The sequence below is a fragment of the Budorcas taxicolor genome, chromosome 25 (assembly GCF_023091745.1).
Source record: "Budorcas taxicolor isolate Tak-1 chromosome 25, Takin1.1, whole genome shotgun sequence".
Lineage (NCBI taxonomy): Eukaryota > Metazoa > Chordata > Mammalia > Artiodactyla > Bovidae > Budorcas > Budorcas taxicolor.
This window is the reverse complement of record NC_068934.1, coordinates 44,813,572-44,830,845: the sequence shown is the minus strand read 5'-3', so window position 1 is coordinate 44,830,845 and position 17,274 is coordinate 44,813,572. Positions and strand designations below refer to the sequence as shown.

Below are 17,274 nucleotides of genomic sequence, written 5' to 3'. Positions count from 1 at the left end.
CGCAGGAAGCCGGACTGCCTTTTGTAGTCTTGCTTCTTGGGAAGCATTTCCGGCCTCAGGGAACAGAAACCTGTGAGAAGAAAACTTTATTTATCTGCTGCACGGCATGCGGAACTTAGCCACTTAACCTTGGCCGACCTGGTGGTGGGAAAAATTAGAGAGACGGACAAGGGGAAAGGCGTGACCAGGAGACTTCCGGGAGAGCGCCGGAAGTACGGTGTCCGACTCAGGCCGACAGGCGTTGTCCTCCTCCCTGTCGGACTTATTAGAGTCGGACGGGAACCGGATGAGCCCCAGACCTGAGTCCAAACCGACTCGACCGTTGTGACCACCGGCGAGTACTTTTTCTCTGCTTTCGTTGCCTCAGCTCTGAAGTGAGTCGTGGATGAGGCGATCTCAGCTTCCTGCTTGGAGAACCGGGTCGTTCTGGCAGCTCTCGTGGGATCCGAGGGCCAGAGAGTAAGTTTGGATCTTTCCCTCTGAGCATCTTTCCATCGAGATAGGAAAGGAGGAGGGCAGGGGACGGCAACTAGAGATGACACTTCGGAGTTTCCTTTGGAAACCATCATGACTTTGAACAAACTCGGGGAAATAGTTAAGGACCGGGAAGCTTGGCGTGCTGCAGTCCATGGGGTCGCAAGAGTCGGATACGACTTAGCGACTGAACAACAGTCTTCTGAGTACGCATCAGTCGTTGTCTTGCAGTACCAGGGTCAGAAACAGCAGATGCCAAAGATCAAATCGGTCTCAATTAAGTTCAGTCGCTCAGTCGTGTCTGACTCTTTGTGACCCCATGGACTGCAGAACGCCAGGCTTCCCTGTCCATCACCAACTCCCGGAGCTTGCTCAACCTCATGTCCATTGAGTCGGTGATGCCATCCAACCATCTCATCCTTTGTCGTCCCCCTCTCCTCCTGACTTCGGTCTTTCCCAGCATCAGGGTCTTTTCCAGTGAGTCAGTTCTTCGCATCAGATGGCCAAAGTATTGGAGTTTCAGCTTCAGCATCAGTCCTTCTAATGAATATTCAGAACTGATTTCCTTTAGGATGGACTGGTTGGATCTCCTTGCTGCCCAAAAGACTCTCAAGAGTCTTCTCCAACACCACAGTTCAAAAGCATCAATTTAGTCTACCTTGCCCTTAAATTAGCTCATTCCTGACCTGGCTTGTGGTAGCTGGTCTATGTCTGTAGGGTATGGAGAGACTGAACATCTGTGTGGTTGTGTCACACCTGAGATGTACAAGCAGGTTAAGGAAGAAGTGACTTACCTTGCCTCTTCTCCAAGTGGTTTCCAGAATGGCTTATTTTTCTAAAACATGTATTTAGTTTTTATGGTTATACCAGTACTTAAGGGATAAACACAAGTTACTTTTATGTGTCTTATGCTGTGCTTCCTGCTTTGCTTATGATTATTTTGTTCTAATACTAATGCTCTGGGTTAGTTCTCTGAAGTCTACAGAAATTGAACAGCCAGGAAATAACCAAGGTAGGATTTGAGTCCAGTTAATTGGATTTCAGAGCCCATATTCTTCACCAGGACATTGTATCACTCCTCGGTGAAAGGCCTGTCCTCATCTTCAAAAGAGTCCTGGGTTCTCAGCCTACCATCTGAAAAACTCAGGAGGAAGAGTTGAGAGTCTCCGCATCCCTCGCCCCCCTGGGACAGGACCCACCATGTCTCAGGCCACCAAGAGGAAACATGTGGTGAAGGAGGTGCTGGGGGAGCACATGGTGCCCTCTGACCAGCAGCAGATTGTGAGGGTGAGTGGCATCAGGGACCAGTTGCTCTGCCCCTACCACCCCTCCATCCTCTTAGGCCCCTGGGGTTGAGACAGGGTGCTGTACAGCTCGGCAGGTGTTGGAACTGGCTGATGAAGCTGATTGGTTCTTGCTCTCTCCTGGACCAGGTCCTCAGGACCCCAGGGAACAATCTGCATGAGGTGGAGACAGCCCAGGGGCAGCGCTTCCTGGTGAGCATGCCCTCCAAGTACCGCAAGAACATCTGGATCAAGAGAGGTGAGAGAGGCAGCCTTTTGGGAGACCAAAGCGTTTCCTGTGGCCTCGGCGTCCCACCACAAGTAGGACCGACTGTGCTTTTCTCTCCTCCCCCTGCAGGGGACTTTCTCATCGTTGACCCTATTGAAGAAGGAGAGAAGGTGAAGGCTGAGATCTCCTTTGTGCTCTGCAAAGATCACGTGCGCTCTCTGCAGAAGGATGGGCACTGGTAGGGTGGTCCTCTTGGTCATTGGCTGCCCCACTTCCCTGGGGATTTCGTTCGCACCTGTGGGCTTAGGGGAGGGAAGGTCGTGGCATTTCAGGCAAGAGCAGCTGGCAAGAGCTGAGGGGTTTCTCTGTCCTTTCTGACCTTGACTCTTCTCTTGGCACAGGCCTGAGGCCTTCTCCCAAGTGGCTGAGAAACACAACAATAGGAACAGGTGAGACACAAGTCTTGAGATTGGGGAGACAGAAAACGGGGGTTCAGGCCTTGGTACCTTGAGGGAAAATTGAACTTTCCTGTCTTTGTATATCAGGTCCCTGGTGAGAGCACCTGAATAAGTGGTGATGAGTATAGCTTGAAGGTCAGATCTCCTGGGTTAAAGTCTGGGCTTTGCAAGTTACAACCAGGTGACTTTAAGCAGGTTAAGCTCTTGGGCTCGGATTTCATCACCTATAAAATGAGAGCTCTGTAGGGATTAAAGAGACTGATGCTTGTGAAGTTGCTTAGTACCTGGTAAGCAGTGTGAGCTCATTGAGTGTTCGTCGGTCATAGTAGAATCGTCACTATTAAAACAGCAGTTGTAACGAATTTCTGAGATGGGTTAGGGAGGTGGTGTTTTGCCAGTTTTCCTTGGCTCAGCTTTCTTGCAGTTCTCTCCCTGTCTGGCTCACCGAGCCCTGACCGCTTGGCCATATGGTCCTCTCTGTGGTCTTCTCAGAAGGCACTGGGCTAACTCTCTGCTTTTCCCCCGTGCAGACAGACTCAGCCAGAACTCCCAGCTGAGCCACAGTCGTCAGGAGAAGAGTCCAGCTCTGAAGACGATTCTGACCTTTTTGTTAACACCAACCGCAGACAGTATCATGAGAGCGAGGAGGAGAGTGAAGAGGAGGAGGCGGCCTGAGACCGCGGGACCCACTTCTCTTGCTCAGAGACTGGTCCTGGGCTCCTCTGAGCGTGGACGTTCCCAGGGGGCTCTGCGGATCTTTCCCCCTGGATGGGGATAAGGCAGGGCCCCTGTCTGAACTGACCTTCTGACATGGGAGAATTAAACCCCTGGTGGGTGCTGCCTCATGCTGGTGTTGGAGTGGCTCTGTGGAGGAAGGAGGGGTGTGCGGATGACATGACACATGGCTCCTCGGTGGTGGCCTTGTGGGCCGGAAGTGGGGAATGGCTGGACTCTTTCCTAGTTTCTCCCTCTCTCGTCCAGCACTTAAGTCAGCGCCAGGCCCTGTGTGCCTCCTTGCATGTAGTTAATACATGGGGGCATTCCCACTTCATTGCCTGCCTGCAGTTGATGCTCATTGAGGCGTTTAGGATCACAGTGGGACTTGGTGCCCACCTGCCTCTATGAGACGCTCAGGGTGAACCTCGCAGGGCTTCATGAGCCACGGGCCTGCCTCTTTCATCATCTGTGGCCACAGGAGTACCCGCCGCGACACTGCGTGCGTGTCCCCCGCTTAGCCATCACCCCTCAGCCTTCCGGCCACCCACACCATTTCACTTCTCCTTTGAAGCTTTTCACCTCTGACTGCATTCTCCCTCTTCATTGCTGGCGTTGAGCTTGTAGTCAGGGCCCAGACGTTGAGCTGACCTGGCTCAGCGTCTTCCTCCCCTGCTTCTGTCATTGTGCTCTGCATCCATCGGCGTCTGCATCCATGGATGGGCCCGTTCAATGCTGTGGCCCCTTCAGTCCTTGATGCCCCCATCACTGAGGCCCTTGTCTTCTGTTCCAAGCCTGTTGCCTGTATCCGCAGTCACTCACTGCCCCTACCATCACTAGGAATCGCAACACTGTTGGAATTCAGATACCTGTACAATCACCACATCCAGGTTTACTCACTCAACTACCCCTCTCCTCCCACAGAAATGCTTTTTTTTCCCCCCAGAAGAAATTCTTTATCTTCATTCTCCAGCCATGCCGCATTCTGACCATTATGCTCCTATCTTCGTTTCCCTCTTCACGTAGCATCAGTTCTGCGGTCTACACCCTGTCCTTTCTGCCTCCAACGTGTTCATCTAGTAAAATCTGACCGTGGTCAACCCAATCATGCACCTCTGTGCCTGTGCGCAAGTAACTATTAGGGAAAACAGCCAACCTGGCTCACTAGTTTTACCTAAAATTTATAATTAACAAACCTCAGATGGCCACTCAGCCCTGCCTAGCAGATCTACCCTAGGATGCTGTATTTGAAAACTTTTTAACCAACTGCCCTTCTGCTAGTTACACACAGCAGCTTTCATAAAGAAACAGCCATTGGAGGGAACTCTCACCCCTCTGTTACCTGCCCTACAGTGGTGCTCACTGGTACTCCTGTCCTTTTACTGCCCATTAACCCAGCGGGACTTAAGCCTTTCCTCCTGCGCTTTGGAGCCTGTCTCTGCTACAGGACTTTGTGTGAGTTTTGGTTTTACCGTCCTCTCTACTAGATGTGTTAGCATCAAAAGCATGATAGACTCTCTCTTCTGAAAAACAATCAGAAAAATCTGTCAGTGATCCCACACCCTCTCCAGCTACCATTTCATTTACTTACTCCTCACTCACTCTTTTGTATTTGTTAAGTATAGTCTTACATGTATACACATACCTGTATGTATGTATATGTGTATATACGCATGTACATACATTTATATGCAAAAAATTTACCAGATGAGTTAAAAGATGTATATCTGTGGGTCTATTTTTAACTCATCTGAAATTTATTTTTCATGGGAGATGGCTAATTTTTTTTCCCTTAAGGGATAGCCACTTGTCCCTGTACCACTGATCTAGAGGCTCATTCTTTGCTCACTGATTTAAAGTACCTTTTAAAAATAAATGAAATTCCCACGTTTTTATGAATCTCTTTGAAATCTGGCTTGTTGATATTTGTGCACAGGCCATAGGTTATGGCATGGTTGTTATTTCATTCTCCTTCACTGTTGCTTGAAATTTTCATATTTTCTTTTATGTAAGAACTTTAGAATGAACTTAGTGATTTTCACTTAAAAGTTCTATTAAGATTTCCATTGGCATGGATTTTGTTTTTCTTGAAGTATAATTGATTTACAATGTTGTGCCAATCTCTGCTGTACAGAGACTGTAAAGTGTAAAGTCACTGTAAAGTGACTCAGCTTTACACATATATTCATTCTTTTAAAATATTCTTTTCCATTATGGTTTATCCCAGAATATTGGATATAGTTCCCTGTACTACTACCATTGGCGTGGTTTTAAATCTCATAGTTTGATTTGGAGAGGGGTCATACCAGTTTTTGATCTTCCTATCCAGAAATGAATTATGTGTACTATTTTCTAAGATGTAGTTCTCATGTGGGTCTTTGATGTTTCTAGTTCAATGTAGCCTTAAGACTTCTAAGTTAGCTATTTGTTGTTACGAATGGGCTCTTTTGAAATTACATTTCCGACCATCAGTGGCATGTCAGAAAGCTGTTGGCTTCTGTGTGCCTGCCTATTTGATCGAATTGAATTCTCATTACTTCTAATAGTTCTTCAGTTGATTCTGTTGGCTTTGTGGGTAGAATGTCAAATCATATCCTGCTAGGGTCAGTTTTACCCTATTCTTTACATTCATTTCTTTTCTTTATGAATTACAGAGGGCAGGACCTCCAGTATAATGTCAAATAACACACTTGTTCCTCTTAGAATGGTTCTCAGGTTTCACCATGAAATATCATTCTTGCTTTAGGGTTCTGGTAGGTAAACTTCAATAGGCTGAAAAGGTTTCCTTCTGTACCCAACATAATGTTTTTTCCCTTTATTCCACATTGACAAATTTTTGGTATTCATGAAATAGTCAAAAGATTTTGTTTTTAATGATTGCACTGATTTACATTGGTGTTGAACCATCCTTGAACTCTGATGTAATTCTGCTTAGTTTGTGCTGGGTTTTGTTTTGCCCATGCCTTACGGCTTGCGGGATCTTAATTCCTTAACCAGGAATTGAACTCAAGCCCTTGGCAGAGAAAGAACAGAGTCCTAACCGCTGAATCACCAGGAATTCCCTGCTTAGTTGTTTTTTATTTTTTTTAATAGTCTTTATTGGCTCTGTTACAGTGTTGTTTCATTTTATGCTTTGGTGTTTGGGCCATGAAGCATATGGAATCTTACCTCCCAATCAGGGCCTGGTCCCACACGCCCTGCATTGGAAGGCAAAGTCTTAACCACTGGACTGCCAGGGAAGTCCTCTGTGGAACTCAGGTTTTCTATCCTTGAGTCGACTTTGGTAATTTATGTATTTTTAGAATCATATATTTTATGTATATTTCAGTTTTGGGGGGTCAAAAGGCCAAACGTAGTATTTGTATCATTTGGGACTGTCTTACTTAAAAGTGGCAAAGGCTAATTCAAACAAACAAGAGCACATTGATCTGTGGTCTCCAGAGCAGAGCTGACTTCGGCCAGTGTGGTTTTGTCAGGGTTCTCGTTCGTCTTCTTGGACTGTCTCTGCTTCTCTTGATTGCCGAACTCCTCTCTCTCTACAGGTGTATTTTTCAGGAAGCTCCAGTTTGCACTCAGTCCTGACAGCGTTACTTCTCCAGGGAAGACTGACTGGCCTTCCCCAGGTCCCTTAGCTCTCTTGAGCAACCACTGTGGCCAAGGCTGAGTAAGGGGAATAAGAGGAGGCAAGATGAGCCACCCTGATCCATATAACGTGTTCCAGAGAGCAGAGAGGTTCTTTACCCGAAACGGGCTAAGGGTGAGAGCAGATAAAACAGCGTTTGTTTTTTGTTTTGAGTTTTTGTTTTCCTGCCACACCATGCAGCTTGTGTGAGCTTACAATTCCTGACCAGGAATTGTACCTGGGGGCTTGACAGAGCCCAGAGTCCTAACCAGTGAACCACCAGGGCATTCCCAGTTTCCCACTTTACCCAGTGTATTTGTGTGATTGAAAGAAGGGAGTGTTGTAACTATAATCTTGGCCTTGTATTTTTGTCCATCCCTCAGTGATTCTTTGACCTACTTCATAACCTCGTTTTTTTCTTCCTGAAACCTTTTAACCTCCACTGCTTCCTCCCTTATTAGCCATTTAGCTCCTGTGGGTCATAGCTAGGAATTCTGATAAAGGTAGGGTCTGCGTACCATTCCCCTTTGTCATTCTCCACAGCTGAGTTCCGCCTCTGTTCTTTCAGCTTTCTTGTGGACTCCAACCACGTAGGAATAGAGCTCCCAGAGTCGGCTGAGTGTTCCAGAGCCCTTCTTCCCCGATGCCATGGCCAGTCCAGGTGACTGACTGCCAAACAGTCCTGACCCTGCTGCAGTTAGGTGTGAGACGTGGGGCCCGTCAGACTCCACATGTCTTAGCACTTCAGGACCGACCGTTACAGCCAGGTCATTCCCACCGGAGCCTCCCCATGCAGCCCAGCTCACCTTCCTCCCTTGTCATCCAGCCACCCGTATATACGTGCCAAGGAGCACCCATGGCACTCTGAACTGGCCACCTAGCTTTTCTCCTTTCATCTGAAAATATGAGATACTTTGACAGTTTCTCACATTAAGACATCCTTGCTTTCCTAGAGTAAAATAGCCATGATGCACTTTTCAGAATATTGCTGGATCTGGTCTTCTGATATTTGGGAGGAGTTTGGCATCCAGGGTCATGAGTGAGATGATTTAAGCTTTGCCTTTCCTGCATTGCCCTTGTCTGGGTGGTTTTGTTTTTTCAAGGTTATGCCAACCTCATAAAGTGAACTGGAGAATGTGCTCTCTATATACGTTCTCATTATATAAGTGTGTGTGTGAGGTTGGGATTTTACACTTGTAAAACTTTTGGTAAAACTTAACTCTAAAGCCAGTGATGGCTGGCATTTTTGCAGTGGGTTGATTTTTAACTTCAGATTTTTATTGAGAATAGGATTGGCCAGGTTTCTGTTCTTGACTCGGTGATAGTTTATTGCTTATTTCATCTGTGGCACAAAGTTTAATTGACTTTTAGGCTTGTAATCTTAACTGTATCCAAAGTCGTATCCCCCTTTTTAATATCTAATATTATTTGTTTGTGCTTTTTTCTTTTTCAGGCTTGTCGATCTTGGCAGAAGTTCATTTATTACTCTCTGCTGAGCACTGACTTTTTGTTGTCCCTCGTTGTTGTTAGTTTCTTTTCTATTTCATTAACTTCTGCTTTTACTGTATTTCTCCTTATACCGCCTTTGAGTTTATTCTGTGGTTCTTTTTTCTAACCCATTTGGTTTTGTCCTTGACTCATTAATTTTCAAAAAGCTTTACCTCCTCCCTTCCCCTAGACTAGTTAGGGAATTTTCACACCTGAAGAAAAAGTGAAAGAATTATGAAGTGGGTACCTTCAACGGGGCCACTAGTGTCCAGCATTCTGTGCCAGTCTACTCTCTGCATACAAAACACATAGGTTTTGCATTTAGTTGTTGTATCTCTTTAGCCTCTCTTAATTTAGAATAGACTTCTTAACCTCTTTTTGGTCTGTTTTTCATAAAATGGACGTTTTAACAGTTCAAGCAAGTTTTCTTATAAAAATATCCTGGGCTTGGATTTGTGTGATTGTTTTTGTATGCTCAGATTTGGGTTAAACAATTTTAGCAAAAATAACCTAGAGCTGATGTGCTCTGACCAGGTGCAGAACTGATGTTCATCCATCACAGATCACAGGGCAGGTGATACAGGATGCCCAACTGTCGGTGATGCTCATTTTGATCACCGGGTTAAAGGGATGGCTTCTAGGTCATTTCCCTATAAAGATTCTGTTTTCCTTTTGTAATTGGGTGATATGTGAAACGTCTTACATTTTAGGGCTAAAGTTTCTCTTAATGCAGCTCTCTAAAGTATTTGTATCTAGGTGTTTTTTGAGTTGAATTTTTGAATTGAGATACACATAAAATTTACCATCTTAACCATTTTTAAGTGTGCAGTTCAGTAGTGTTAACAGTGACATTGTTGTACAGCCAACTTCCAGAGTGTTTTCATGCCCATTATCAACTCCCCATTTGCCCTTCCTCCAGTCGCTGACAACTACCATTCTACTTTCTTTCTTTTTGAGGTAGGAGGCACCCACCACGCTTCATGGCTTGCACATCTTAGTTGCCTGAACATGGATTGTACCTGAGCCCTCGGCCGTGAGAGCACAGAGTCCTCACCACTGAACAACCAGGGAATTCCCTACTTCCTGTTTTGAGGAGTTTGACTAGATATCTCAGATAAGTGGGCTCATACAATAGTTGTCTTTTTTGTAACTAGATTATTTTTCTTACTTTGTATAATGTTCTCAAGGTTTATCCATGAGAAATTAGGGCATATGCCATAACTTCCTTCCTCTTTAAGAATGACTATTATTCCATTGTTTGTCCTGTCACACTTTTTTATCTAAATTGAACTCTTGGGTTCTTTCTTTTACAACCTTTTACCAGTTGTGACTAATGCTCCTGTGAATATGGGTGTACAGAGCTCTCGGAAACCTTGCTTTCTTTTGAATATATACAGAGATGTGGAATTGCTGGATCACGTGGCTGTTTGTAATTTTTTAAGGAACCACCACCATGCTGTTTTCTGTGGTGGCTGTACCAGCTTTCATTCCCCACCATCTGTGCACAGAGCATTCAGGTTTCTTCACTTCCTTGCCAACACGTTATTTTCCTTTGTTTTGGATAGTAGCCGTCCTGATAGGTGTGAGGTGCTCAGTGTTTAGTGTTCCTTGGTTTCCATCACGATACCTCTATTTTTCAGCTCTGCTGGTTCCTCATTGCAGCAGGAGGGTTTCTCCGGTGGTGGCATGTGGGCTCCCAAGCACATGGGCTCTGCAGTTGTGATACTCAGGCTCAGTTGCCCTGTGGCACGTGGGATCATCTTAGTTCCCTAACCAGGGATTGAACCCACGTCCCTTGCAGTGATCGGAAGGTGGATTGTTAACCCCTGGACCCCCAGGGAAGTCCCATCATTGGTAATTTTTAACGACAGCACCTTCCAACTCACCACCACAAAACAAAAGCCAGGACTTGACAATAACCCAGGCTACCGTGTGCCTCCACTCTCCCTTCCTACTGCCCACCTCTCATTTTCTGCTCTCCCACCCCCGGGAACTGTCTTCTTGAATTACCTTTGCTCTTGTTTTCCTTCTATGTGATTTTCTTGTAAAGCTATTTTTAACTTTAAGAGAAGGATAACATGCTGAATATTATATTTGGGGCTCTTTCATTTACCATTACATTACTGTTTCTCCTTATTGCTATATAATGCTATGGTTCATTTGTTTTGACTGTTTATACTGTTTCCTGTGGGACTGTATCAAATGTATCCATTGACCTTTTCTGATGGCTTTTGGGTTTTTCCACATCTTCGCTGTTGTCAACATTCTTGTGCCTGTGTCTTTGTACTTTGTGTATGTTTCTCTTGAGACAGCTTCCTGAGTGTGAAATTTCTGTGTCCCAACTCTAGTCAGTGCCGCCAAATGCTTCCCAAAGTGCTTGCACTGTTTGACACTCACCAACTGTGGATCCTTAAGGTGGATGTAACAGCCTCTTCCTATAGTCTATTGGTTTATTCATAAGCTATTTTTTAAGTTTACATTAAGTGCAGCATGTTTAAAATTGCTATGTCTGTGAACAGGACCCATTTTAATGAAGTGACTCTTTCCATTCCTACAATTCCCTTTTATCTTAGTTTATTTCATCTCATGTTAGTATAGCTATCTGAGATTCCTTCTAGTTAGTATTTTTGCCTGGTGAGTTGTCTTCCTTTTTTTTTTCCAGTTTTATTGAGAAATAATTGGCATACATCACTCGGTTTAAGACAGGCAGCATGGTGGTTTGATTTACATATATTATGAAATGATTGCCACAATGGGTTCTGCTAACATCTGTATTCCTATATAGATATGACCAAAAAAAGAAAGGGAAAAAACCTTTCTTCCTAGTGATGAGAACTCTCAGAATTTCCTCTGCCAACACTTTTCCTGTGTGCCTGTCCCACAGCTGTTAACTCTAACTCGAAGTTTGTGCCTTTCAACTTTCTCCCGTTTCCCCTCTTCTCACCCTCTATCTTAGTCCTTTTACTTTTACTATTTTAAAATATGTAGTTATTTATTGGGCTGCACTGGGTCTTCGTTGCAGCATGTGGGATCTAGTCTTCTGACCAGGGATTGAACCTGGGCCTCTGGCATTGGGAGTTCAGCGTCTTAGCCACTGGACCGCCAGGGAGGCCCCCTACTTTCACTCTTTGCACGTCCTCATGTTTTAGATGTCTCTGAGTGCATCTGGATTCTTTTCTTGTTTCTTTTTTTTCTTTTTTATTTTTGCTTTAAAATTTTTATTTAGTTTGTTTGTATCTGGATTCTTAAAAATAAGAGTCACTATTTTTCTTTTAACTGATAATGTTTATTAACTCTGTAATAATTGGTATATAGGGACCCATCTGTCTAATTTGAATGAGTTTGTGTGGATATAAAATTCTAAATTCTTTTTCTTACACTTAGAAAACGCTGCTTCATTGTCTCTTTGCATCCAGCATCACTGTTGAGAAAGCTGATGTCAGTCTGACTCTCTCCTTTGCGTGTGACCCGCTGGCTGTCTCTGTGAGCCTGTCTCTGGTATCCGTAAAGTCCTGTGGGATGTGTATGTGATCTATATACACAAGTGTGCGTTGTTCCTCTTCTGTCTTTGGCGCTCAGCTCTTCTGGTCCAGTGTGCTTCATGTTTGTGTTATTCCAGATGTGTCCATTATTTCTTCAATTATTTTCTCCCGCCACGTTTGTGTCTCTCTAGAACTGCTCTTATTCCGATGTCATCCCTTCACTGTCTCCCACATCTCTTAGGTTTTCTTTTACATTTTTTGTGTCTTCAGTCTTTCTTCTTTGACGATTTTCTGAGTCTGGTCTTATAGTTTACTGATTCCTAAGCTGTATCCCTTCCGTTGCGTATTCTGTCTGTTGTGTTCTTTATTTCAGCTCAGGTTGAGTTCTCTAGCAGGTTAAACCACAGTGGACGGTGCTGGAACTTTCCTTTATAGAGAACTCTGGATCCGTTGTCTAATGCGCTTGAGCAACAGCCACCTGGGAGCAAGGCAGCCTTTCCCACCAACCCCCGGGCTCTTGTCGCAGTGCTGCTCCTGGGGTGTTAGCTTCTGGCCTGCCCATGTGAGCAGACTGGGGCCACTGAACTCTGGCCAGCACGCAGGGGCCTGTTCTGTGCTGAGGGGATACGTGTGGGATTTTACAGTGTGCTGAGCAGCAGGAGGAAATCTGTGAATGAAAAGCCTGGGGCCACTGAGTGCTGGAGGAATCCAGTTTCCAAGGCTGAGACAATTCCTTGGGGTCTGAGGGAGATGGGGCTGAGTGTCAGGGTGCCCCCGACCGTGCCCCACCCGGCACACTGGTCCCTTGTCCAATAACCCAGTACAAAGGCTCTCAATGTGGGAGAGCCTTCAATGTGCAAAGAAGCCACATTGGTACAGGGCCTCTTTGTAGCTGGAGGAAAAGGCCAGCAATTTGTCCTTAGTAATTGCCCACATGTCCCCCTAGGAAATTGCTGGGGTTGAGGGACCCTGGATTTTGTCTTCAATCAAGGCCCGTCTCTGCTTCCCACGTCTGAGGAGCACGTGAGGCAGCTTCTCAGCACGAACCACTGAGAAGAGCATTGACACGAGGGAGGGCGGGACGCCGGCAGTGGCTCGTGCTCACATGTGATTCATGGATGACGTACTCTGGGAATCCAGAATCCTTATGAAATGTGTCAAGGCACACGGCATACCTTGCCTGGTGACACAGGAATAAACCGTTAGCAATGATCAAGGCTGTCTCCTGAGTGGTCACAATTTCTTCGGTTATTGTTAGGACAGCCTCTGATGATGCTAAAATATCCACTTCATTATGTAACCTTTGCTTGTTCACAGCGACGAGCACCAGAAACCCTCCAGTCCAGGTGGTTCAGCATGGAGAGAGTGCTGCCACACCATTTTCATTAACTGTTGTAGGAGAAGAGTTCTTTTCCTTGGGGTTCAAACTGCATGAGCTGGGCCACAGTGAGAGGTGTCATCAGTTCCTGGCTCCACATTCAGTCAGCATTCATGGAAACTGCCAACAAGGGGCACGATAAGCATGTCCAGCCAGCAGGTCAGCCCTGGTCCTGGGTGCAACAGCCCGAAGGGTCACTCGGATGATGTGATCCAGTGACACGACCGCAGCCAACTGGGTGCCAGGGGTCCGAGAGCGGCTGTGACCGGTCGGCCGCTGGTAAGCTCCACCACCCAGAGGGGACTTCACTTACAAGGCTTTAGTCCATCAACCCTCCAGCGCACAGACTTCAGTGCGTGCTCGAGAGCACTTGGAGAGTAGTGGGTGAGCTGTCTGACCAGGCTGTTTACCGTCCATGGCCACAGAGCTTTGGGGAGGGGGCCTCTGTGGGGAGGTCCTCCCCTTTGCTTTCCCTTTCTGTCCAAGGCTGACAGGTCAGATGCGTTCTGTCTCCTCCTGTCTCCTCCCTCGCTCTCCTGGGAAGCACATAGGACACAGCAAGTTTGCTCCACTTACTGTCTCCCAAGCAGATGTAGACGAGGGAAGGGGCAGGGGTCTGCAGAAGGGCAGGTATCATGGTGTGTCTGCACTAGACAGGGTCGTGTTAGGGGTGGCAGGTACGGGGCCTGGAGCACCAGGCTAGGGGGCTTTGATGAGTCGCCTGAATTGACAGGATCTGGTGCGTTAGGAGTCAGACAGGAAAACAGGTACTGAGGGAAACACCGGGATCATAGGAGTGGAGACCCCCAGTGAAGCTGACTCCAACTCCGGAAGAGGCCCTGGGGGAGCGACTTGGACTCACCGCAGCCCTGTGAGCGAGCACAGCCGTCTCCAGCCCATACCAAGATGAAGACAGTCAGACCAGCAGAATATGAGAGCTCATCTAGACAGAACTTCTAGAAGATGAACTTCAGAGAAACAATGAAAATGACTCCAGAGGAGAGATCTGAGAGGCAAGAAGGAACAAAGAGTTCATTCTTGATGATGTCTGATTAGGGGGTAGTTCTTTAAAAAGTCAAGATAATGTCCTGGAGAATAAAAACGTATGACTGGTGACTTCCCTGGCAGTCTAGTGGCTAAGACTCCACACTTCCAATGCAGGGGACTCTGGCTCGATCGATCCTGGTCAGGGGACTGAGATCCCACGTGCCACAGGCAACTAAGTCTGCATGCCACAAGGAGGACCCTCAAGGGCAGCCACAAAGACCCAGCGCTGCCAAAAATAAAAAATTTCAAAAGGAAATGTTACTTGTATAGAAGAGAAACTACTCTGTTTAAGCTGAAGAGGAATTTTCTAGACCAATTTAGGTGATTCACTGTGATGGTTAATCTTGTGTGGGCTTAATCAGTTAAGCCAGTTAATCAACTGGGCTCAGGGGTTCCTAGATAGTTGGTGAAATGTTGTTTCTGGTGTGTCTGGGAGGGCATGTTTGGAAGAAAGCATTTGGAGCAGCAGATTGAATCCAGAAGGTCCCCTCACCAGTGCAGGTGGGCTCACCCGCTCCACCAAGAGCGCCAGGAGAGAGGTGGGGGAGGGCAGGCTCCCTCAGCCTCAGATGGGACGCCCGTCTTGGGCTGTCAGGTGTCCACAATCCTCAGGCCTTCGAACTCAAACCGAACTCACAGCACCAGCCTTCCTGGGTGTCCAGCTCGAAGATGGCAGATACGGGAACGTCTCATGGTCACGGGCGGAGAAGGCAATGGCACCCCACTCCAGTACTCTTGCCTGGAAAATCCCATGGGCAGAGGAGCCTGGTAGGCTAGAGTCCATGGGGTCATGAAGAGTCAGACACGACTGAGCGACTTCACTTTCACTTTCATGCACTGGAGAAGGAAATGGTAACCCACTCGTGTTCTTGCCTGGAGAATCCCAGGGACAGGGGTGCCTGGTGTGCTGCCGTCTATGGGGTCACACAGAGTCGGACACGACTGAAGCGACTTAGCAGCATGGTCACGGGAGCCAATTCCTGCAATAAACCTCCTCAGATATATGTGTATACCCTAAAGGTTATTTCTCTTGAGGAACTGACTCTCAGGGGTCAGAGGACACATCTTAGGAGGGGGCCTGGCCTGCACCCCAGGTGAGCTGGGGCAGCTTCTTCACCAGGCAGCCGGAAGTGGGTGGTGGGGGGAAGGCAGGGACCCTGAGGGGAGTGGGGGACAGCTTCCCCGTCCTGTGGGGAAACAGAACTGGACGAGCTGGCAGGAGCCACAGGGCAGGACGGGCCACCGCGGCTCGATGGGCTTCAGCGGACCTGGGCGGGGGGTGGGCACAGCCCAGAGGGAGAAAGACACCTGGGGGTGGAGGGCCGTCCTGCCCCGGCTTCACCTGCAGGCCACAGCCGACACTGGCTTTTGGGCTGAGGTTCCCATCACCAGGCCTAGAAGGGCGAGCTTCCTTGGGGGCTGCGAGGGAACAAAGCCACAGCAAGGGAAGGGGTCCTGGGCAGGCCTTGGTGCCTTAGCAAGGATGCCACATGGCTGGGAGTGGAGAGGCAGCCGTTCAGGCCTCTGGAAATTAAAGCTGGGCTCCCCAGGCCCTTTTGCAGGCACGAGCCACATTGAGAGCACAGACTCCCTCCCGTCCCCTTCTCACCCACCGGTGTCCTTGTTCCACAGCTGCTCACCCATCAGACCCTCAGGACCCAGGCAGCCGGTCTGGCCCTGCTCCTCCTCAGCCCCAGCACCCCTGACGCTCAGTAAATATTTGCTGGAGTAATGAGAGAAGGTGAATGTTTTCAACTCTACACCAGCCCTAAGTCTGACATAGAATGCAGTCAGTGGTAATTTGCCCGAAGATAGTGGCCCAGCTGGCTCTCCCCAGGCCTTGGCTAAGACCACACTGACCCCCACACCAACCTGAGTGGAGGCATCACTGCCCCCAGTTCCCAAGGGGCTTAGTAGTACTGGTGGGTCCTGGCGACTTACATAATAGTCACAATCTGAAAATTGAGACGTTTTATTCAGTGGGAATTTTTAGGACTTCAAGCCTGCGAGACAGCATCTCAAGTAACCCTGAGAATTGCTCCACGGAAGCGGGGTGGAGTCAGGTTTTATAGAAGTTTGCAACAAAGGGCAGGTAGTCAGAACATCAAAAGAATTTTTGTGAATTAAAACTGTGTATCTCAAGGAATTTCGTGCTCTTCTCTGTATGTATGAGAAGATGCAGGAGTCTGGGCTCACTGAAATCATTCCTTTTGTACGCACCTCAGCTCTGTGGGGCCAGCATCCTGCAGCTTTTCACATCCTGAGCGCTCCCGTGCTCACTGGAGGGAGCAGCTGCAGTCTGATGGTTGTTTGAGAGCAGGCATCAGTATCCTTCTTCCTGGGTGCCCTGGAGGGCTGGGCTCACGCATGGCTGTCATCATTTCTCAGTCCCCACCTTCTCCCTCGGCTCTGCCGGCCCTGGCAGCTCAGGCCTCAGATGATTCGGTGCTGGCTCCTCCAGCCCTGGAACTGAACTGACTCCCTGCTGCCTCCCCGCCCCCATCAGGTGGGCAAGCACAGCCTAGGTAGGGGTAGCATGACTCAGGGCACAGAAGCACAAGCACAGGGCTGGGACCAGAGGCCACAGGAGGGGAGACGCCACAGACTGCCAGCCAGGCAGGGTTCCTGGAGGAGGCCCTCGGAGCCCCTCCTAGGCCCTGGCTCGCCATTTACTGTCCCCTCAGTCACAGGTCAGAGTGTCAGAAGACACCCTGGGACACAGCTGGTCAGTTCCACCCGGGTCCACCACTGCTCTAGACACGACCTTGGATGTTTGTGGCTCTGATGATGGCAACAGCTTCCTAACAGGCTGCAGCGGGTAAGGGGTGAGCTTCAACAAGAGCTTGGCCAGAGCTGGTGCTCCGCCGCCAGGGACAATCCACAACACCGGACATGCCGCGCAAGCTTCTGGGAGAAACAGACCAAGATTCCCCAGACCCTAGACCCAGCCTAGGCTTCCCACAGGGACCCTCCCTGAGGAACCCAAGGAAGAAGCCCAAGCGGAAACTAAATCAAAATCAGACCCCAAGATAAGGAAACAAGCTGAAGCAGGGCCTGACTGCTGGGTGGGGCTGCCACGAAGTAACTGTAATCAAAAGC

General features: G+C 47.9%; 1 protein-coding gene across 1 annotated transcript; it reads left to right on the top strand.

Annotated features, from left to right (window-relative positions):
- Nucleotides 1–23: 23 nt before the first annotated feature.
- EIF1AD (eukaryotic translation initiation factor 1A domain containing) lies at nucleotides 24–3,289 on the top strand. The gene is made up of 6 exons (XM_052661646.1): nucleotides 24–459; nucleotides 1,538–1,761; nucleotides 1,908–2,016; nucleotides 2,116–2,224; nucleotides 2,388–2,435; nucleotides 2,975–3,289. Exons 2-6 carry the CDS (start codon nucleotides 1,675–1,677, stop codon nucleotides 3,117–3,119), a joined length of 498 nt encoding a protein of 165 aa, XP_052517606.1. The 5' UTR covers nucleotides 24–459; nucleotides 1,538–1,674; the 3' UTR covers nucleotides 3,120–3,289.
- Nucleotides 3,290–17,274: the final 13,985 nt, after the last annotated feature.